A 23,194-nucleotide genomic window follows, 5' to 3' on the forward strand; every position below is an offset into this window, starting at 1 on the left:
TCCTACCCCACAGGATATCTAGAAACTTAATAACCCCATCCACTTTTCTAACACAAACTCTTTCCTACACTGTTACAAACAATGGCCTAACACCAGAGCTGTTTAGCTGACATGTCCCAACACTAGGGCCAGGCAGAGTCAGGCAATTGCCAGTAATTACACACACCTGACGGCCCTTTGTCTTCCCCACAGGGATAATAGGCGGAGACTGAGAACACTTTTCGAGCAAGGCCAAACGCATGAGGAAGCAGTAATTCCGAGACAGCAGTTCAAACAGAGGAGACATGCAGCAAGACCTGAAAGGACAACAAGGAGGGAAGTACCCTTGCCCTTTTTAACCCAGTGCATCGAAGACTCCAAGAAAAGAATCATAAGACCGGGAACTACTGCTGGCGAATAGTGCGACATATGTCAATGGTACATGGGGCTCTCCTGCACTGATAGCCAGGGCAAGGAGAAGCACTTGCCATAGTGGTACGTCCTTAACTCCAGCGACAAAAGAGAAGCCAACGAGTTCAGCTCAGCCGGTGAGTCGGAGAGAGCTGATAGTAAACCAGACTGTTATGAGCCCAAGGTTGCAAACAGAAACATTAATTGAACAAATAACTTGTCTGTGATTGAACTTTTAAGAAAAGCCAGTGAAGGACCTGCAGCAGAGTGGTCCGGTGCCAGGTGGGCGCTCATTCAAAGGACTCTGACTGGTCAACCTTGTTGAAACTACAAGTGCCAAGAGGCCCTAGGAGAGGCCAGCATGAGGAGTCAGAGGGGTCATACAAGGGTTGAGTCAAACCCCTTGTACAATCGAAAGTCTCTTACGCATTGACTAGAAGGAAAGTAAAGGAAAGCCTGGCTGGGGGCTTAAAGGAAAGCCTGACTGGGGGCTGAGATTCGGACTTAGCTAATAGGAAGAACTTAAGGGGTCTAAAGGACTGTCATGTGAATTGTGGCAAGTGTGAACCCGACGGAGGGATGCCAAGTGAAAGCTAGGGTAAGGTAACCCCTGCTTTCTAATAAGATTGTGAAATTGTGAACTAAGGCAAGTGTGAACCTGATGGAGGGATGCCAAGAGAAAGCTAGGGGAAGGGAACCCCAGCTATCTAATAAGGTTATGAAATTGTGAACTAAGGCAATTGTGAACCCGACAGAGGGATACCAAGAGAAAGCTAGAGGAAGGGAACCTGGCTTTCTGATGAGGTGAGCAAATCATGAACTGTGTTTGAAAACCATGAACTGTGTTAGAATGGCTATGTGAACCTGACGGAGGAATGCCAAGGGAAAAGTTAAGAGAATTAAATCCTGTATTGTGATAAAGCAAAGTGAACTATGATATTGGCTAACGTGAATCGCGCTGAGGGATGCCTACGAATTAGGGTGAACAGTGATACACCCGTGAACACTGTGATGACAAGCGTGAACCCGACTGAGGGATGTCCACAGTGAGTAGTTGTTATAAAGACATTCAGACTCTTGAATGTTACATTTGAATGAAAGACCGTAGTTAGCCTGACTGAGGTAGGCCAATGTTTCAAGAACGATTGGAGTCCAGTGGATCTCTCGATCACCCCTAGCATCTTGTTACCAACACTATAAACTCTACCCCTTGTAGGTATTCTCCATGAAAATTATTTTAATATGTGATGTTATCAGTGATGTCATCAATTTTGTGGGGGTTTTTGGTTTTACTTGCAACCATAACGTCCCTTTAACAACGTTTTTTCATTGAATTGTATACCTTGTTATTAGTGCAACTGAACATAACGTCCCTTTAACAAAGTTTTTTGACAACATTTTTTCATTAAATATACATATATATGTATGTGTATGTATATATATATATATATATATATATGTATATATTTATTTATATTATAGTGCAGCGGTTAAGTTTAGTATCACGCACCTTAGGAAACCCGAAAATGAAATTGCTAATATCGTTTGACTTGCATGACGGATTTGGCTGATATTTTGCAGACTAAAAATGTGTTAAAGAAAAAAAAACACTGTTTTCTGCCCATTCCCATTCTTTTCCCCATAGAGAAAATGGCCAAATGTCTGTGCAGCACACACCAAAAACCACTAGATGGAATTGGACCAGGTACAAAGCATTGACTCGATTTCCAGAAGGGACCTGTGGTTATTATGCCGAGTAGTTATTAAAATATTTGAGGGAGAAGGGAGTGCCCCCTTCTCGTAAAATTATAGCTATATCTCCAATGGTGCTTTGCAGCAGAGAGGGTTTTCAGAAACGAAAAAGCACTACTTTTTTTTTTTGTTCGATGCAAGAGATAACCAGGGTTATTACTGGTATAACCGGGGTTAGCCAAAAAACGAAACGTGGAAAAAATGCCATATAAAGGATGAAATGGCATCGGATCAGAGGTGAAGATGGGGAAAGAGGACGCCATCTGAAATTGAGGCGTTGGTGGTGGGGGTGCTGGGGACCAAGTTCAGAGCTCAAACGTTTTTGCATAACCAGAGTTATAGCAGGGATAACCAGGGTTATTCTAGAAAACGAGATCGAGAATGAAAGTTCATCACACAAATAACCACAGTTATTTTACAAATGACTCTGGTTATTTGTAATGCATTACTATTATCAGGCTTATTCTGACCGCGGTTATGGGGAAACATTTTTTTTTTTTTTAAAGAAAAAGTTCAAAAAATGTGTTTAGTACAAAAAAAAGTGGAATGTTAAAGTGAGGTGGGGGTAATGGGTGTGGCAGAGGAACTGAATGGTGCAATCTGGAAAGTGGACACGGCCGAATGCCATCTCTCGTGGGCCACAACGAAAGCGATTGGGGCAACATGCTAAGACACCACAGCGAAAGGCCGTGGCACTGGCCATAGCCAAAGGCATGGCTAGTGTGCCCAAAAGATTCCTAGTGGTGTGGGCATGGCTGATTGCTGAGTTTCAAGGGTTTTGTTGCGTTAAATCTGCACAAATTATATATAATCAGGCTTAACAAAAAATATATATATATATATATTGTATACCTAATGAGCTTAACAAGTTGTGTAAATAGAAGGTTATAAGGCTTGGCTCACTTCTATTTTCCAGAACCATGCCCGCTTTCTTGTGCCCAAAGGAAGCCAATATAAACTCTATCGAAGTCATAGTCAATAATATTCCAAAAGCGAAAATGGAAGAATGCCTCAATGTCTGAAAATAGCACAACAATCTTGGTATCAGCCCCTAATGGATTCTCGGGCAAAATAAGTCAATAGGAGTTAGTGAGTGAAAGCAAGGGCCGCCATTTCAGAAAACTTGTTAACACTTTTCAACAGCAAAAGTAATGTAATCTTGGAAGGGAGGTGGCATCATTTTATTAACAAAAATATTTGCGTGCTAGCTCACACGTCTGCATAAGTTGCTTTCTCAGCTACATATAGTACAAAAACATGTATAGGCGAAATAGTACAACTGTTTTTTTATTGTTATATGAAAGGAAATGCAACTTAAAAAAACAGGAAGCTGTAAATACTCTATTTCTGAGTGCTGTTTTCATCTGGCATTCAGTCCAGATGTTTTGTATCATTTGGTGGACTTATTTCTAAGGCCTCGTGACGCCACCTCTACAAAATCTACCAGCAAGCCCACGGGAAAATGTTAAAGGTTGTGAATTCAGTGCTCTTGAAAGGGGGACAAAGGTGACCTTTGACTCCATAGCAAACTCCTTAAGCAAGGCACAAGTACGTGGTGGCGCCCTAAGCGATTGGACCCTGAAGCCCGCCGCAGCAGTGTGAGCTCACACACAGCCCACCAGCGAGCCCCAGACCCACTCAGGACAGGGGGAGAGGTTCAGTCTCCTCGGCTGATACCGTCGGAAGGAAAGCCCAGTTTGGTACAATGTTGCACCTGGTTTTGTAGGTTGGGGAAGCTGGGAGGACAAATGCCAATAATGTGTCCGGGAACAAGTATTTATAGCTTTGGGTTGCTTCAAGGGTCCAATCAGAATTACGCGCTTGAGGGTGCAGAATGGTGTGCCACGTTGGTGGATAAAGGGTAAACTACAGAGCAGTCTGTGTGCATACTACACACTGAAGTCTACGTTTATCACAGGAAAATCTCCTCAGACTAGCCCATCATATATTGCAGGTATATTCCTCTGCTAATGTGTCTGTTTTGGAGCCTTTTCATTCTTATTCACTTCACCCCAGGGCATATGTTTCACAGGCACAAGTGATGGCCATTTGGTATGTCCTTGATATTTCCACCACATCAGCTCTTGCCTACCTTTCTTGGTTACTTTTGCTCTTTGACTTGTTTCATTTAATGGGAGGTTGGCATCAACCACTTACAAATTACAAGGAAACTGAACGGTGCTGCCAGATATGTTTGATGCTTGTACGGTCTCTGGTCTCACCATTATACTGTAGATTGAAGTTTGGGTTTTGTCTGTTGAAGCCTTTTTACATGATCTAAGGGAGGTAAATTTCCCTCGGAGTAGAACTATTTCAGAGCTATGTGTTATCAGACACTCAGGTGTATTTGTTCCTCTTCAGGCGTCCTCTCTATACAAACCTAAAAGCCCCTCTCTCTCTGGGTCTCTGCTAAAAGTAATAGTCTACTTCTGCCAGACGCCTTTGGCTTCAGCTCTCCTGCCAAAATGCCATGGGCTACTTTGGGAAGCAAAATTGCTCCTCTCAACCCACATGCCAGAAAGATGGGTTTGCCCACTCCCATCCTTGCTGCAATATCCAACCGCATCTAGAGACTCTGCTAACACGTTTTCTGCACCTACTCCTTTACAGGAGCTCTTTGCACCAACCCTACTGGCATAAAAGCACATATATATTGATATATATATATATATATATATATATATATATATATATATATATATATATATATATATATATATATATATATGAAAATAGAGAGCAAAAATGAAAGGGAAAAAATAAAAATAAGAAAGGGAGAAAAATAAAATAAGAAGTCAAAAAAGCATTGAATAAAACACAATTAAAAAGAATAAAACTCCCAAGGTTAGAGACCCCAATCGGGGTCAATAATCAGCCCTCTGGGCAGGTCAATTGGTCTTCTAGGCGTTTCTAAACACCACATTTTATCGGCAAATGAAGTGAATGTTGTATTGAGCTCCATTGTCTAGTAATAGCTGCAGAGGAGGCTCAGTATGAGGAACAAAAGTTCTTAAAACAGAGCATCACTAACCCAACAAGGTCTCTACTCCAGGAGAAACGGGTTCCGACAGCAACTGTCAGTTGGTCACAGCAATAGCTAGTTTAGTCCTGGGGAAGGGCCTTTTAGGTCGGACAGAAAACCTTGAACTTTGCTTGAAGAGGAATAGTAAGTCAATGTAGACCTAGAAGAGTATGGGAAACAGTACGGCCCTTCAATGCAGCATTGCCCCGTCCAAAAGGAGAGAAAGAGTGTAAATGCAGTGGGAACCAGATATGGAGATATAGCCAAAGGAAAGAGCACGAATGGCCAGGACTGAGAAGAGCGTGAAGAAAAGGAGTAGTTGAATTTAAGGTCAGGAGAGATCATGCAGTTTTGATGACTCCCAGGAAGTTCACCAGATGGTGGATGTTGGCTGCGCAAGAGACCCTCAAGTGTGCCCCTGTGTCAACAACATACAGGTGGGTGGAGGCACCAGCACCCCGACACGGCCATGGAATCAACAGACATCTTGAAGCAAAATGTAGTTTATGATATAGTTCATTCTGTGCTGCATCCATAAGCCAGGATGTATACATGTATAGCTTACACAGTATTAAGCACTGTAGTCCTCAGTCATTCCCTCTCTCCCCAAACAGGTCTGACTTCCTGATAGGAAGCAGTCACTCAGTCTCTGAGATTTAAAATATCCATCACTTCTTTCCTGATTTGGGTCTCCCTCGGCTGGTTGTGGCCTGCCGAACGATGCATTTCTTTTCCTGGTTTCATGGTTTACTTGGCATCACCGCCCCTGGTGCCCTGAGTCATTTAGAAGGGTGCCTGATGTACAGATATTTCACAGTTGTTGAACCCCAGAGTTTCCCTATTTTTGGATGTCAGCAGGTTACCTTGCCTGGTTGTCTCTCTGGCCTTTTAGGTGGAACATGAGGCCTTTCTACCTCTGCACAACTCTCCATAAGATGGAGGCTCTGGGGCCACCATTGTGTTCCTCTCTACTCGCCCTGTGTTCCACCTATCTTCACTAGCTTTCCTCTCCCTCCTTCTTCATCTCCTTGCTACTCTGTCATGTTCACTCTTTCTCTTACACGCTCTTGTTCTCTCTCTCTCTCGCTCCTCCTCACTTTGATATGATCTTCTGTCTCCCCACCACTTCTTTTCTGTCTCTCATCCTCTTTGGCTGTTCGTTCTCAGGTTTCCACCTCCTCCGGTCTTCTGTCTACCTCTCCCCCTTTGTATTTCCTCTCTGCCTTCTCCATTCTTCCTCTTCGCAGCAATATTAGTTCATATTTTGCAAAGCGTGATGCAAATAGATGTTGTGTTTTTGTTTTTAACAGTAATGCGCTAACTGCATGGGATACCACTACGATAAGGGGTGGGGGGGGCCTAATACAACATTTCCAGAGGACTGCTCAATTAAGGTAGCCAATGTTACTGACCATAAGCAAGGCGGCAGGCCTGCTGCAGCTGGCTCCAATGCAGTGCTGTAATACACAATGTGGCACTGTGTTCCTCTGTAAACACTGCTTGTGAATACCCCTCCTTTTCATGACACACAACAGAAGTTGCTTTTTATAATCAAGCAACCCGAAGTGTTTGTGGATCTAAAGGGCTCGCTTCCTCTGCTGCAGCTGTCCAATTCAGCAGCTCGGCTGTAAGTAAATGTTTCATTTCACGCAAAGCGCCTACCATATTTGCATAGCACATTTTCGACTGCTGATAGTACCCCATTGCAATAAAGGGTTTCATTTGACCAATTTGTGTAGGCTTTAGTAGAATTAAAATTGTTTCGATATGGGTATCTTTCAGGCTCCCAGTGCCAGCTTAAAGGTCATGACCCATACAGTGCGTGCACCTCATCTTTACACAACTGCAATTTTTCCTTGAACTTTTTATGTTCCTTCTTCATTAGTGCTGTAAAAAGAACCAACGTGTCCTCCTTGCATACCTCATATGAAGAAGAGGCGACCAGTAGGTCATCAACATATTGAACTAGCACTGAAGTCTCGCCCACCCTCCCCCTAGGAATTGAATGTCATCCTGGTCTGTCTTAAGAATTTGTGAAAAGGGGGTCAGACTTTCTCTATACCATTGTAGGGGACATGTTCACTTGTACTGCAAGCAAGAATGAGTAAAGGCAAATACATACTGACTATCTGGATGAATTGGGATAGTGAAGAAAGCAAAACACAAATCAATAACAGAAAATGGTCTAGCTTTGGGTAGATTAATTGGCAATGTAGTTGCTGGATTTGGGACTAGAGGAAAAGTTGGCAACCACTGCGTTGCCTACTCGTAGGTCATGAGGAAATTGATATGTCCCTGTCTGGCTTCTTCACTGGAAAGATTGGTGCATTACACAGCTTAGTGGTAGGAAATATAATCACCTTCTGTAGCAATGATCCAATCACTCTAGATATTTTTTTAATTGTATTTTGAATTTGTAAAGCGCACTACAACCCTTGGGCAACGAGGCACTGTAAGAAGACTGAAGGTAGGCTTGCTTCAGGGTTAGATGAGAGCGGCCCCAGTTAGATACAATTGCTTAGTTACAGAACGGTACATGGTATGAGAGCAACAGGGGGCAAGGAACACAAAACAGGTTAGAATGAGAGGCTGTCATACAAAGAGGCTAGTTTTTATTGCCTTGCGGAAGGCTGTATGAGATTCGATCATTCTGATTTGGGCTGGGAGGGCATTCCAGTATGTTGCTGCTGCCATGGTTGGGAAGCTGGAGCCACCAGCTCGGGCTCGGCGTGTGGTAGGAACAATGATGCGATTGGTGTATGCTCACCTGTATGGTCTAGAGGAGATTTGTCTGATGATCCTTTGTGCTAGATAGGGGGGGCTAATCCATGCAGACATTTATGTGTGAGTGCGAGTGTTTTAAAGATAATCCTTTCTTTGACTGGGAGCCAGTGCACTTGTTTTCTGACACCAGAGATATGTTCCCTGCATGAGATACCAGTTGCGGACCTTAGTGCGTTATTTTGAGCGATCTGAAGTTTAGCCAAGTTTTTTTGGGATGTTCCAACATAAAGGGCATTGCAATAGTCAAGCCTAGAGCCAATTATGGCCCTAGCAATAGTGAGGCAGTTTTCTTGTGATAGGAATGGCCTGACTGCGTTGATTAGTTTTGAGTGATAGGCTGCTGACGACGCAATAGCATTGACCTGCCTCTTCATGGTCAGGCTGGGATCAAGGTATACGCCCAGCGTTTTAATTACTTGTGACACAGTGATGGGTATGTTGTCTATAGTGAATGAGCAGTACTGCTTGTCCAATTTGCCCCGCGTTGTTGGGGATCCAATTAGCAAGAGTTCCGTTTTTTCACTGTTGAGACAGAGCCCATTTTCAGCCATCCATGATTGAATAGTGGAATAAATGAGGTTGAGGGTGTTCATATCCGAGGGATAGTCACCGGTCAGAGGTATGAGCACCTGGGTGTCACCTGCATAGTTGGTATATGAGATGCCCATGGGGTCGAGGATTTGAAATAGGGGCCTGGTGAAGAGGTTGTAGAGAGTAGGGGCTATGCATGATCCTTGAGGGACACCACAGTTGATTGGACTGGGAGTAGCGCTCAAGGAATCAGAGAACACCTCATGACTCTACCTTTGACAAAGGATGATATCCATTGACAGGCCTTTGAGGAGAAATTGGCTGTGGAGGATAGGTGATGACAAAGTATTTTATGGTCGACTAGGTGAATATGGCCTTTTCAGCCTCAGGTTTCCAGGTATATTGTGCCTCTTGTGGTAAATGATTCATTGGGTCAACCTGAGTATGCACTGTTTCACCAGTTCTCATAAGGGCCACTACATTTACATGTTGCAACCATAGTTAATTCGGCGTTTATATAATAACTTGTATTTTCATGACCATGTGCCGGCTCTGGCAATGCTTTTCACATTGCTACCACTTCATTTTCATGTTCTCTTGGTACATCCAAGAATACTCCATCAGGAGTAGAGTGAATGGTGCCCCGTCCCCATTCCTTGAGTGGGCCAACCACTCCCTTTTGACTCAAATGTTGGTGCACCTCTGCAGGCCTTATCTGACGCAGGAGCTGATTCGTGCAATCTCAGAAGCAGTTTCAACAGGATAGGAAGATTCTATGTCAGGTTTTTCCACCGAGGGATAATTTGTCAAATTCTTTCTACCGTATTTTACTGCAAACGCTTGTGGGGTTTGGGTTAGGGTAATAATAAAGGTAGGGGGGATTGGGAGAGTCTGCGTGGGTTTCCCCCGAATACATTTGCGGTAAAATGTCCTACAAAAAAATAAATAGATGAACTCTTCCTCAATGAAAAAAAAACCCATGAAATGAAAGAGAACCATTCTCGCATTGGATTACAAGTCTTAATGAATCAATACACCTTTCAGATTCTTCTCTAATATATCCCAGGTGTGCATGGGACATGTACCATTACCAAACTACCAGCACCATCAGCACACACTCATGATAGCGGTCTTAATAGGGCATGTAAGCGTGTGTTTGTTGTTTTGTATATTTCGCCTACACAGGTAGGGGAAAGGCTTATGGTGGTAGGCGCAGCAGGGCTCCTTGCGTGCCTGGACACGCGCTACTTGTCACTCTTGCTGCCTTTGCATAACCGGTAATTGGTTTTGGGGCTGCATCTGTTGTGTGGCATGAGCTTGGACGTGCACTGCTGCTGCAGGTGCATGTGCGGCATTACGGTTTACATTTTCGGTGTCCGGCACTTCACTAATATCTTCCCCTTCCTCCTCCATGTCTTCCACCTCTTGTTTACCCCCCGCTGCCCGTTGTGGGTACAACAAGTTAATCTGGCTCCACATCGCAGGAGAACCTGACCCCACCCCTTTCCTTCAGTCCTGATTCCATTCTCTTTTTAATTTTGGCTATCAGGTGGCGCTTAAGTGCTACCTTTAAGCTGAACATATTGCATTGGGGTACAACTAGGAGGCAGATAACATGGTAGGGGGGATGCCCAGCTTGTTGGTGTTGTCTGGTGATTTACTCAACCGTCCTTAATCATGCTAACCCCTATGCCATTCCCACCCACTATCTGCTTCTCCTCACCCAAAACTCGTCCTTCTCGGATCTCTTTGAACCTGGTCTGTGAAGCAGGAACATCAACCATTGGCCTGACAGTGTTATTTCTAAGCAGTCTACTGAGAGTGAATGGCCTAATTACAGCTGTAAATGCACTACTGGTGTAATACAAATCTCTCAACCAAGTCTGCCTTTGTCCACTTGATTTATATTTGTTCCTTGCACTGAAGTCCTGTTAAAAACAATCATTGACATAGACAGCAGTTTTGACATCTATATAGGTATTGCACAAGCATTATTTGACATTGTTAAATGCCCATGTAATCACACCATTTTCTCTCTGCTGCCATCTTATGACCAGGTAGTACAATTATAGCAGTGCCTGAAAATTGCCTATCCTTTACCTACACAAAAGCCAAAACTGTTGGATGTGCCAATGCTTGTTTTGTTTTTCTTCATTTTATGTAATCTTCCTCTCCGTTTGACGTTATTTTCCTTAATACACCTCATTCATTATTCCCTAACTCCCCTTGGACCTTCTCCAAACTAGTGCAACAATACTTCCCTTTCTCAGGACATCATTTCGCCCTTCTTTTCCTCAAGCATATGCCACAAGTACAAGAATTTAGAAAGTCGAAGGTGTCTTCCACAGGGTATCGTATATATGTTTATATCCTTGTGTTATGGAGCTCGGTTTCTCTAGATATTTACATGTGTTTGTTTGAAAATGAATGAACATGCAGTACCCTGTTGTGCTCCATCCTCAGTACTGGACTTTTTTTGACTGTCCCTTTTTCCCTTTTGCCACTTCTTTATTTAACAACATTGAGGATATTTGTTTTCTTTGTGGAGAGTCACTCTAATGCCACTGTCCTGCTTCTGTTCATTCATGAGTGTGTTTTGGGCGTTTTTCATGTATAAATAGTTCTCTGGAAGGGATTTTACTACTGGCTTCCGCCCTCAACTCCTTTCTAAAATGTGTTCTCTTTTAATGTTTTATCCCTCTCTTGTTTCTGGATTACAAACCCTGCGTTGTGTATCGTGGTTTTTATCCCTTTAGAACACCTGTTGTGTTATTTTAGCTCACATCTTCCCACTGAATCTCCAAGTCGTTCTGAATGCTCACAAGGCATAGTAGGTTCGTCCTCTTTTCCTTTTCCCCCCACTGCTCTTAAGTATTGTGTATTTTAATGTATTTCCCACTCCTGCTGCCTCCCTTGCCCGGTAGGTGCTTTGAAACAGTATTTCCTATAGTATATCAAGCAAACAATAAATAAATAAATGCTGCTTGTTTTTCATAAATAAGACAGGCTTCCGTGCAGCCCAAGAAGGAACATCAATGTTCATGGGCATTCCCTCCTTTTACACCCCCATTTAAAGGTATCAATAAGCTATAGTTTTAGCTATAGTTGTGGGCACATGGGTTTGGTGGGAAGCGGTTTGCTACCGCTATTACTGTCTCAGCTGGGCATCAGGAATCTGAGGCACAACAACACCAACTATTGATACTCCAGCAACAAAAACAGTTACCAACCCAGTCAGCAAAGGTAGAGTCGGGCTTATTTCTGTACAGCTGTGCAAAAATGGACAGGGAATTCAGCAGCATATATCCCTGTCCCAAAAATGAGGCACCTGAGCGGAAAATCAACAGTGTTTTCATAGTGTTTAGACAATTGGGTTAATGCAGAGTCAATAAGGCACATTGAGTTGGTTACATTAACAATGAGCTTCTTACAAAACATCCCCCGGCCTTAAGATGCATGGCTTTACAGCTCCACGCTAGACCTGTCCTCTTGGCCCTGCTGCAGATCTTATCATATGTAACGGCCTCGCACTACTGACGAGCACTCACGCGAGCCTCAATCCGGTTGCCTTCGTTGTTGATGTCTCATGAGTCACTGGGCATGCTTACACCAAAGCGCCACGGCTTTCTTCCTCCTTAGAACTTCCACCCATAACCTCCGAGCTTATTGCTGTGGGTGGGCTCTGCCTGTGCATAATGTATATCCAGGGGCCTATGAAAAACTATAAAATGCTGCTGGTTTCCACACTAGCGGCAGTGGAGAAAAGTACAGGTCTTCTAAAATCTTCCCAGATAAAATAACTAAAGTAGTTTAACAATCCTATTCTGCTGTCTGTCGTTTATCAAAACAAGATGTTATTTGGTGTTGGCTAACCCGCTCCAACGACATCACACCGAGAAGTCCCAAATAGAGCGACATGCATCTGTGAATCTTGAACAACCTCGAGAGATGTCTGTCCTTCACTTAATGGGTACCTTTTAAAGGGATGCACTGATGAGATTGTCATTTTATACCAAGCCTTTATTTAGAACCTTGAAAGCAAAAAGTTGCAATTCCTCAGTGAAAATGTGCATTAATCGTTTCATAATTGTGTGTGGGAAATCCTAATGCGGGGCTGCATGGGGTTATGTGGTGCCGGGAGTATCACTTGGAATGCATTTATGTATCTTTGCAAATTGCAGGGACGACTGAATTGCAGGGGCGACACAATCACAATGTAGAACTTTGGTGCCCGACTTCCGGGGGCCTTTTTGAACAACACATGTCCCATGGTAGTATAGGGCCGACTTTGCAAATCAGAAGAAAAACTGGAAAATGAATGCTCTTGTTTTGCTATCTGCTGATCAGTGCCCTTCTTCCACAGGGTGCCTGGCACGGGCTCTGTATGATTACGAGGGGCAGAGCACAGAGGAACTAACTTTCCCAGAGGGTTCCATCATCCGAGTCCTTCAGAAGGAGGAGGATGGTGTGGACGACGGGTTCTGGAAGGGAGAATTCAACGGCCGCATCGGTGTATTCCCTTCGTTGGTGGTTGAAGAGCTGTTGGGCGATGGGCCGGATCCAATGCAGGTATGGCACAAAATTAAACTTTGTGTAGGCCCCTATGAATGTTTACAGTTGCCTTGTGCACTCTGTTTGGAATCTTGAGCAGTGATCACCAGGGAGATGCTAGGGAAGACAGCTAAATACCCTTTAAGAAAACATTGCTCAAGTCTTGAACCACAGTGCATGTAAAGTAGATCTGACCAGTGATTGAAGGGGGCGGGAGCAATGCTCCTCTACTTTTTCAAATTAAGTTTTACTGTTCCTATGCTTTTATTTTAAAAAGAAATCGTTCCGGAATGGTTTCGTTTTAAAAAATACAAGTGTAGGAAGAAGTTGAAACTTTCACTTCAGTGCACTGCACTAAACGTTCCCGAACCAGCAGGCACATTTGTTTAGGAGCTTGTTTTGTGCGTGTGGGTAGCGTGGCGATGGGGTTTGTGGGGAATGGGGACAGGCCAGCAGGGAACAGAGTTCCACTACTTCTTTTCGTACACTTCCACCACTGGATCTGGCCCTACATCCAGTAAAATATAGCTCTGGAACAGGCATCTACTCTGATATGTAGGACTTCATTGGCTTCACTTTTCTTTTACAATTTAACAGTATTCATATTTTTTTTAATTACGAACACAAAGGGCTTAATTCACATAGCATTTTCCAATGGGGGTTTTCCATTATAAAAAACTTCTCTGAATTAGGCCCAAAGTGTTTTCAGTTTACATTACACATTTTTACACTCTTCTTAACATTACATAGACATAAACAACTGAATAAAAGAAATGTAAAAAGACACATTCATAAATAAAACACATCATAAGAAAAATCAGAAAGAAGAAGAAATCCCAGCATCCCCATTTTGTTGAGATAAATTCTCCCCCCTTTCCTCATCAACCACACTAATTTTCCCAGATCTCCTGCCATTCTACTCCGCCTTGAATCATAGCCCTTTTAAGCTCGAAATAATTCTTTATAAATAATTTAGTCAGAGCTCAAATTAAGGCCTGGTTCGAGATTAACATCAGCCAGCCCCATAAGCAATTAGTCAAAACCTGGGATATAGAACATACAAATGGACCCAGGTGCATGATTCTCTCCTTCGCAAATGTGGGGCATTCCAATACTAAATGAGCCAACCCAAACATACGACAACATCTCTGTTCTGTAGGCAGATTTTATTTTGGACCAATGACCTCTAGTGTAGGAAGGCAGTTTAGATGACATTTCCAATACTAATCTCTGTTTTTGAGATGGGAATTTGACCAAGTATGATCTTAAACTCGTTAGAGGCAGATGGTACTGTTTTCCTCTTTATGCAGTTTCAACCTATCCAGATCTCCAAAATGTGACCTTTTGTACCAATACCTTATTTTTTCTTCCTCATATAGTCAGATTCCGACCCATCACACTCAGTAAGCCATTGGGAAACTTAGCATCTCAATTGCACTAAAAATGGACATGCAGCCAGAGATCTCAATAAACATTCATACAGCTAGGCCCTCAACGCAGGTTTTTCAGCCTGCTTTAATTTGTTTAAGTAAGCTAAACTTCTTTTACATATTGTGCCCACCAGGATGCCGGCCTAGCTCTAAAGTAATCGGGCGTATTGAAAGTGATTTAGGAAGGGACAGAACTGATTTCCATATTTTTCCTTCCAAGGAATCCAAAAATGTCATGTTCTTAAATGTGACTAATTCACAGCCATACAAGATCATGGCTGCCACCTTAAATTATAATACTCTATTAATGGGACCAGAGAATATGCACACAACTTCTGTCTAAGCACCTGCATCAACAAAATACAAGATCATGTCTTTTCTTTCATTCTTTCTTTATGAATCTCCATTTTGGAATTAGTTGTTATGGTATAACCCAGGTAACCTATTGAGTTCAACTTAGTCATAGGAATCGTGTTCAGTCTCCATATGTATGATTTTTTCTTTAAGCTCGTAGTGCAATGCATAATATAGGATTTCAAAGGATTAATCATCAAATCATTAGCATTCTGGTATCCCCCAACCCCATCCAAAACAGGTTGGAGTCCCCCCAGAGTTTAATCTACCATTACAAGATCATCTGCATAGACTATAATATTCACCTTCAGCCCAGACCATTTCGGGGCATGGCTTAGCCATTGATTACTGTCCTCCCATTGATTAGAAAGATGCACATTAAAAAGAGTATGGGCCAAGACACATCTCTGATGCACACCCTTCGCTATTGGAATATCTCTTGATAGATCGTCCAAGGTATTTAACCTGACTTTCACTGAATTTCCAGTATATAATAACTGAATCATCCTTATCAGGCTTTGGTTAATACCCCACTTATTTAACTTCTGCCAGAGAAGAGAGATGTTGATGTTATTGAATGCTGCTGATAGATCAATTGCAGCTATATTTAGTGATTTGCCAAATTAACCACCTATGTCTGATATACAGGTATCCAGTGCTACAGCACTAGTTAAAGTTCCCACTCCCTTCCTAAACACAGTCTGCAGTGGACTGAGTCACTTGAATGATTCACCCAAGTCAATTAACTCTTTTAGGGCCAACATAGTAAAGATTTTTGAGCATGAGTCTAACAAGGCCACTGGGCGATAACTTGCCGGATCCACTTGATTTCCCCTTTTAAATATCGGCACCAATATTGCTTGGTGCCAAGTCGTGGGACAATATTCTTCATTGGAAATTTGGTTGAAAAATCGATATAAAATATCTGCCCATAATGCCACATCTCCTTTAAAAGTTCTATTGGCAATTCCATCTGATCCAGTAGCTCTGGAATTATTCAATTTCTTAATTACCATCTCAATGTCACATTTATCAAATGAGTGGCTCCAATTGCAGACTGATAATACTCTTCTTGCCACCTCAGCATAATGAGTCCCATTAGCTCTAAGTGTCTGTGTAATGTAAGTGACCCAAACATCTTCAACTAGACAATAAGTGTGTACACTCATTTGAGCTTCGTTGGAGTCATACTCATATCTTTGGATATTAACTCCTTGAATAATAGTGGATTATTCTCAATATATTTTGAAACTCAATGCGCCTTTAACCATCTCTGGAATACCATCTCCACCTCCCTTTTCCTCTTACTCATGCCTTCTCTATTTAGAGAGTCCTTCCCTTTAGTCAACATTTTAATCAATTTCCATACTTCAGACTTTTTCTCCTTGATTTCTTTACCTAACGACTTCCTGTGGCCATCCAGAAAAGGAATACCTAAAGGCAAATTTTCTTTAATAATAGGATGTCCCAACTTAGATAATAACACTGAAAAGTTTTAGAGAAGTAAATGCATCTTTCTCAGTGTCAGGAACGGAATCCCACCACATTCTTAATCATGTATTAGCTTTATCACTATTGGCAAGTTGCCCAAGTCTATTCCCTTTCCCAGACACCACAGGAAGTTGTGGACCTGCTGTTGTTGAGGACTTTTTCCCTGCCTTAGTAAAACTAACGTATAACATTGCATGGTCACTGAGATTTGAGTGCTGTTCCTCGAACAAACAATCATCCCCAATGTTTACATTCTTAGTGAATATATATAATCGATGGTAGATGCTGCCACCAGGTTGTGTCAGGTTGGCACTTTCTCCCACTGGCCATCAAAGAAGAAATGTCTGTAGAAAGCGCCATCTGGACAGGAAAGCTGACCAAAGTGTCCCATATGCACTCCTCTTCGCCAGACCACCGGAGTAAATGCCAACATACATTTTGTTTCATCAAACATATCCCCCCTCCCACTTCATGATGTCACATTCACAATTGAAATCACCCGCTACTATAACCAGACACTCTTTGTGCATCAATTACCACTTTAACAATATATTTTCGATCTCATCTAGTAGTATTCCTATATCGACTAGGACCGGATTGAAGTAAATGTTAAATAATAAAGTGTGAGTGTCCTAATTGTCATTGCCGTTAAGCATTTCTGTCACTAGCAGGACCTTCGAATTACACTTCCAGTTTCAAATAGATCGATTTTTGCTGATCTTGGCTGCCATTAGCAGCCCTCCCATTGGCCGAACTCACTGGCCTCTTTTTGCCAGTTTGTAGTTCACATTAAATCCATCCAAGGTTTTCAAGTAGCCACTTCTCTTGTAGATAAAGTCACAAGTTGACAAATCATTACCCTGAATAAAGGAGCTATGCCCTTGTGTATTCCAACTTATAATAGATATCCAACTGGTTTTAGAACCCTGGTCTATGGACTGAATTTGCTGGTAAGGCTGTAGCGAGCCATTCCCAGCCCATTGAGATTTGTTCACTATTATAATGCCTCAAAATCGCAAGTCACTGTCATATTTTTCCAGGGGTGGTCTTTCTGATTCTCTGCGCAGTGAGCATAATAGCTTTCAAAACCCTAAAAAACGATGTCTTCCTGATGGTCATATACTAGCTTCTCAATTATTTTGGAAGCAAAATGAACCCTGCATTTCCCTTTATAGGATTGTTGGGGGTCCTGACCCACGTTTGAGCTATCATGCTGCAACATTTGGTGCTGTGGGCTTAGAAAATCCAAGATGGCCAAAAAGCCCACATGTGCGCCAAAATCCAGGAGAACCACGCAGTTTGTGCACACTAAAATGGTTGCCTAACTTGCCACCCACCAGTGCGAGCAGGATGGGCTGGGGTGCCATGAGTGAAATGTGTGCCAAAGGAAAAACCGCACTTTAAAATCACCTTTTGTTGCTCTGAATGCCAGCTCAAAATGCCTATTTTCAAACATTGCAACACATCCAAAAATCTCACTGAACACCAGCGGACATCTGGCAGTATGAAGTATGTGTGCATACTAAATCTGGGAAGATGAAGAGCCCAAAACAATGTTCATAACAAAACTGGCTGAGCTATGCATGTCAGCAGCCTAACTGAAACTGGATTAAAACCACCAAAATCGAAATGTTTAAATTAACTGAGTGACCTACTTTTGAGTGTCACATAGTTTGTAACTGTTAAAATGTCATAGTTTTGAACTTAGAATCAGCATTCTAGCTGCATGTGTAAAAAATGTTAGTTTATTTGAATGCGGAAAACTGGGTAACTAGAAGTGACATTAGCTGGGGCCTGGCTTAAGGAACTGAATTCTGCCTGACATCTACCCCCACAGGAGTTAAAACCTGCTCAGCCACTCTTCCCCTTGCCAAAAGGAGTTGTCACCTCTCTGATTAGATTAGGGGTGGAGCAGCTACAGGGAGTTGAACAAAGGCCTGTCCTGGGCCCAGGCAGAGGGTTTATTGGGGGGAGGCCATAAATGGCTTCCTCTTGAACAATGGGCCTTCCAGGGCCCAGGCAGATGGTTTATTAGGGGGACCGTAAAATAGCTTCCTCTTGGCAGAAGCTGGGAGGGGCAGGGTCTCTGAGCTTGGCAGAAACTGGATAAACTGGTTTCTCCACCATGTGACCTGGGAAGACGCACCCCAGTTGGCCAGAATATGATTTTAAGAAAGATATATAACTCATGGTGCGGACTTGTCAAAATTATTTAAATGATACCATAATTCTTGTGATTTTTCTGTGCACGTTTTAAGACGCGTTGGGAATTTGTGTGATGTTCTGGGGCAAAACCCTGCTATTTATGTATACTACAGACTCTGTGTTTAAGCTAGAGACATGGGAGTTTACTGGAGTATGTATGGACAGGCCGTGTACATGTGTATAAATCTGGAGAAAAATCTGATGTTGCAAAACCCACTAAAAAGCACCAAATGTTGCCATTTCTGAATGCAAGCCCCCAGGAAGAGCAGAGTTTGAACAGGGTATACCTCATGTGATATGTGATGGGTGCATGTAATTTCAAACCACTGTGTATCTATGAAATATGTCTTTAGGTCAAATATAGATTGTGTGTAATTTGACAGGGGAGTGTCCTTTCTGCAAGCCATTAAATGACATCATTCTGACACACAATCCTGCTCTCCAGTGAGAACGCAAAGAATTCTCCAACCTATCAGAACTCTGAAGGGGTTGGGCCTAGAAAGCTAGCCTCTCCACCCACTTTCAAAACACATAAAAAGAGACTGCTGGGACAGGTAGGGACATTCAAATCCAGTTGCCGCAACGCACTCTGCCGGACCATACAACATCCAGAAGATCCCAGATTCACTTAGACTTTAAAACTCCAAAGAACCTGATTCAGAACTCAAAGCAAGGGCCTAAACCCACAAACTGAGAACTCTTCTCAGTAGGCCTCAGCATCCAGCAGACCTAACAGCGGTAGCAGCATCCAGGAGCCGTGCAGATCAGCGCTGGGTCCAGAGAAAGCTGTGCAGAAAGATCCAGAAGCAGTGCTGTACCCAGAGAAAGCAGAGCAGTATCCAGAACCAGAGGCCAGAGATCCAGAGTGACCCAGACCGCTGTTAGCAGAACCAGAGAGCTGACCCAGATCATTGTGAAGTGCCGAGACCAGAACCGGAGTCCAGTCCAAAACCTGACCAGATCCGTGGGGAGGCCCATTCCTTTTAAAATTATATTGTCAGTACCTAGCAGAACTGTGCAGAACCTATCCCTTAGTTAAAATAATCTAATGCAAGCTATTTTAACTTAAGTAGAACTGTCTCCTAGAGATCCTGTCACCTGTCATTCTTAAGCTGCGAGCTGTCATCTGTAATTCCAAAGTTGCACGCTGTCACTTGTCATTTTGAGTTGTTTTAAATCTGAAAATCTACCTTTACTAAATCGTTCATAACTCCGGAACCGTTTGGGCTAGGAACGAAATTTAACTTTCATTTTGAAGCTGAGATTCTAAGCTTTCCAAAATATCCAACACGATAGTGCTACTCCTTATGGATGTTCTGTAATCGCGAGACACGCACTCGGAAATATTTACCGCGATTCGCGATTTGACCTGATTTCAGTCACGTGTAAAAATCTGCAGCTGCTTGCCTTCCGTTAAAAAAATTTGTTTGCAATCTGCTAATCATCCATAGAGCATTGCTAACCCGAGCCTGAACAATATAAAGTAGCCATCACCTACCCTGAACCTCTAGAGGGAATTAAAGGCATTTTTGGCGCATTTCACTTCCTTGCCACCACATTCCAAAGCATTTTGGGCCTGTGTTTAAAACTCTGACCTGTTTTCCTCTAAGCTTGCTGGGGGGAACTGAATTTCGTATTGTATTGATTGCATTCCTGAGAACTGTGTGCTCTCCTTTCCATCTCCTTATATTGCATAAAGGGGGGGGGGTGAATTTTCAAAGAAAAGTGATTACATTGTCTTTTAGTGAAGTCCTATCAAGTCAATTTCTGTGCTGCATTCTTTTTCATCTGTGCAATTCATTGAAACCATAAAGCATTCTCTGATACTGTATTCCCCTGTTCCTGTTCCTAGTCATAAGTCACCAGAACTGTGCTATTGTAGGATTGCTTATTGCTGATTACTGCTCATATGCCTAAGTGTGCTATCAATTATTAATGTATTATCAAAGTGTGATATATCTATAAATTGTTTAATTTTTTCAAATAAATCTTTTAAATTTGCAAAAGAAACCTACTTCTTGGCTCAGTGGGGTCAGGGGGATTCTAAGAGAGGGGTGTTATACAGGGGTAGTCATCCAGAACTCATGAACTGGACATAAAGTTATATCAATAAGGGTTTTCATTCAGTATTCCAGACTAGGCGTTGACTTAGCTGTAGTGTTGAATTGAATATCTCTTACAGGATTTATCAAGCAAATGCACAAATGTAATGTCATCTGATCCCATTGCCTTTTGGCCTGCGATGAGTTATTCTGAATCGCTGCCTCCATACTCGTTGCTGGCTCATCTCTCACTTGATCATCCTGACTCTTAGACCCTAGGTCTGTAGGTTGATCACGCGCCTCGAATACATTACACTCAGAGCGCATTTTTCTTTATGCGGTTATTATTTTCCAGAGAAATTTCCTCAAGCCTTGTATTGTGTGGAGGCCCTTTCATATTTTTCAACTTTTTCTCTGGAAACAATGTAGCATTAACCTGTCTCGCGCGATCTGGACCATTTTCCATCCTAGATTCCTTCTGACACAGTGGATACTTGGGCCGCCGTATTAAAACTGAGGCATCCTCTTCCTTTGGCCCCTGGTTGCTGACTCTCACTATCCTTAGTGTGTCGGATACTAAAGCCGGTTCTGACCAATGATACGATCCTGTCAGTAGGAGGGTGTGAATTTTCTTGAAGGTAGCAGAATTCGTTCTGACTTCTTGCACCACTGTATCATAAAGTCTTATAGAAGGATTGTAATACTATGTTCAGAGCTGCTAACCAGGTCATATTTGACTCAAACAGATATTTGCTTGAAGAAACATCTCCTTAAAAAGGCAAGGAAAAGCGGTTCCGCTTCAATGGGAGATTCCAAGTCCATGATTAATCATAAACGAGATATTGTTGCCAACCTAAGTCTTGAATTTGTCTGGAGACATGCTCAATCTCTCATTTGCTTTTTCCGTAACAGCAATTTCCTTTTCAAGGCTAGTACACACATTTATAAGAGACAGTCTTAGTCTGTGTTCAATTTCAGTGAGTACCGGCCCCGAAATATCACAGATGCTGTCCAAGGACTCCACCACCTCCACCATTGAAAGATCGAATACCATATTGCCATCTTGTAATGCCTTGCTGTACGTTTTAATAGGTTGTTTAAAGAAATCAGTTATTTTCCCTTGGTTTTGATTGCCAGGTACTTTACTCGTATGAGGTGAAATCATTTCCACCTCCTCAGCCGGGGCCCTTAGGCCTTCATGCCTCAATTGGTATCGGTTGTTTTTCCACCTCATAGAGAAAGCATTAAGCGTTTCCCAGATGTAACAATCTTTCTAGTATACTGCCACTTTTGCAACCAAAACATCTCAGGGACCACTCCCCACTCCGTCAGTACGCGGGCACACTCTAGGTCTGTGGGATTATTGACCCACTCTGCGGTGCTATGCGGCATCACTCTGATAGCTATGGTGCAAGAAACAGCAACAATGGCGGCAAAACTCTTGTGTGTGCCAAAAACCTACAAAAAACGCGTTCTTAAACACACAAAAAGATGGATGCACAACCTGCCACCCATGTTGCATGTGTGGTAGGATAGAGCACACACTGCAGAAAATGACATCTGCTTTGTTGCTAAAAACTCCCAAAATGCCTATACACAACACTTCTCAAACATGCAAAATCTTGCTTGGGGCTAAAATTCATGTAATCTAATGAAGACTTGCAAATGTACAAAGTTCTAAATGTAAAGAGCAAAATATTTCTTCAGAAAAACTGCATTGTCTGTAAACTGACAGCCCCTGTCAAAATCTGGGTGCAGTACCCTGGGCTACATGTGAATGACAGCTGTCAGATGAGCTCCTGATGAAACTTCAAAGTATTTAAACTAAAAGTTGGCTGGATTAGCAAACATAAAATGATTGTTTCTAAAAGGAATACAGATCTTAGTTGTGTTTTTGATCACACAGATTTAAAGCTAAGAAAGTAATGTACTTATGTGATTTGATGCAACAAGTTTGGTTTTTGCTGGATTTTTAATTAAGAATAAATTGGCTGTGCTGCAACCGTTTGGAAGTGGAAAAGCAGGTTTCTTCTCATTGTGGGTTAGCCCAGACTTTTGTCTACAGAAAGAGAATGAACAATGGCAGAGCTTCAGCCCAGGAAATGAAGGTGTGAAAGGGGTCATAAACTGCTCCTGGAAGGAACTCCCCAAGGGAGTGGGCTGCTCCTGGACTGCAGGGAGAGACAAGTGGGCGGACCATTTGCTGTTAAGCATGAACAATGAACAGTTTTTAAAGACTAACTTGTGATTCAAAGTGATGAAAAATATACAAAGGACAGATCTGCTAGTCTACTTTTTGGCTGCACGTTTCAAGAGGTGGTAACATGTTCTGGACAGGAATGGCAATATACGTGGTTTTATGTGAACTGTGTTACTGCTAAAATTGTAAAACTTCACACACACATCCCTATGGAAAACACACACATTTGTGGAAAGTTGCAGAAAGTTTGGAAAATATATTCATGGCAAAAAGGACAACATTTTGTAGAAAGGTGAAACAAGATCCCACAGCTGTGGGATTTTGAGGAACAGCTACTACATAAAATATGGAATCTTTGGGTGTGATTTGTGTAAAGGGGACCAATGTAGAAATATGTATTTAGGAGAAAATTGGATTTTGAGACCAGTTGTTCAAGAGAGGT

At 42.4% G+C, this 23,194-nt stretch overlaps 1 protein-coding gene across 1 annotated transcript in view; it reads left to right on the forward strand.

Annotated features, from left to right (window-relative positions):
• Nucleotides 1–23,194, forward strand: part of FCHSD1 (FCH and double SH3 domains 1) — a 582,795-nt gene that overhangs the window by 536,066 nt on the left and 23,535 nt on the right. The window contains exon 17 of the mRNA XM_069654127.1: nt 12,843–13,048. Coding sequence (XP_069510228.1) covers nt 12,843–13,048 — 206 coding nt within the window. The remainder of the gene's footprint in view (nt 1–12,842; nt 13,049–23,194) is intronic.

The sequence above is a fragment of the Ambystoma mexicanum genome, chromosome 3q (assembly GCF_040938575.1).
Source record: "Ambystoma mexicanum isolate Mex_15411 chromosome 3q, UKY_AmexF1_1, whole genome shotgun sequence".
NCBI classification, from domain to species: Eukaryota; Metazoa; Chordata; class Amphibia; order Caudata; family Ambystomatidae; genus Ambystoma; species Ambystoma mexicanum.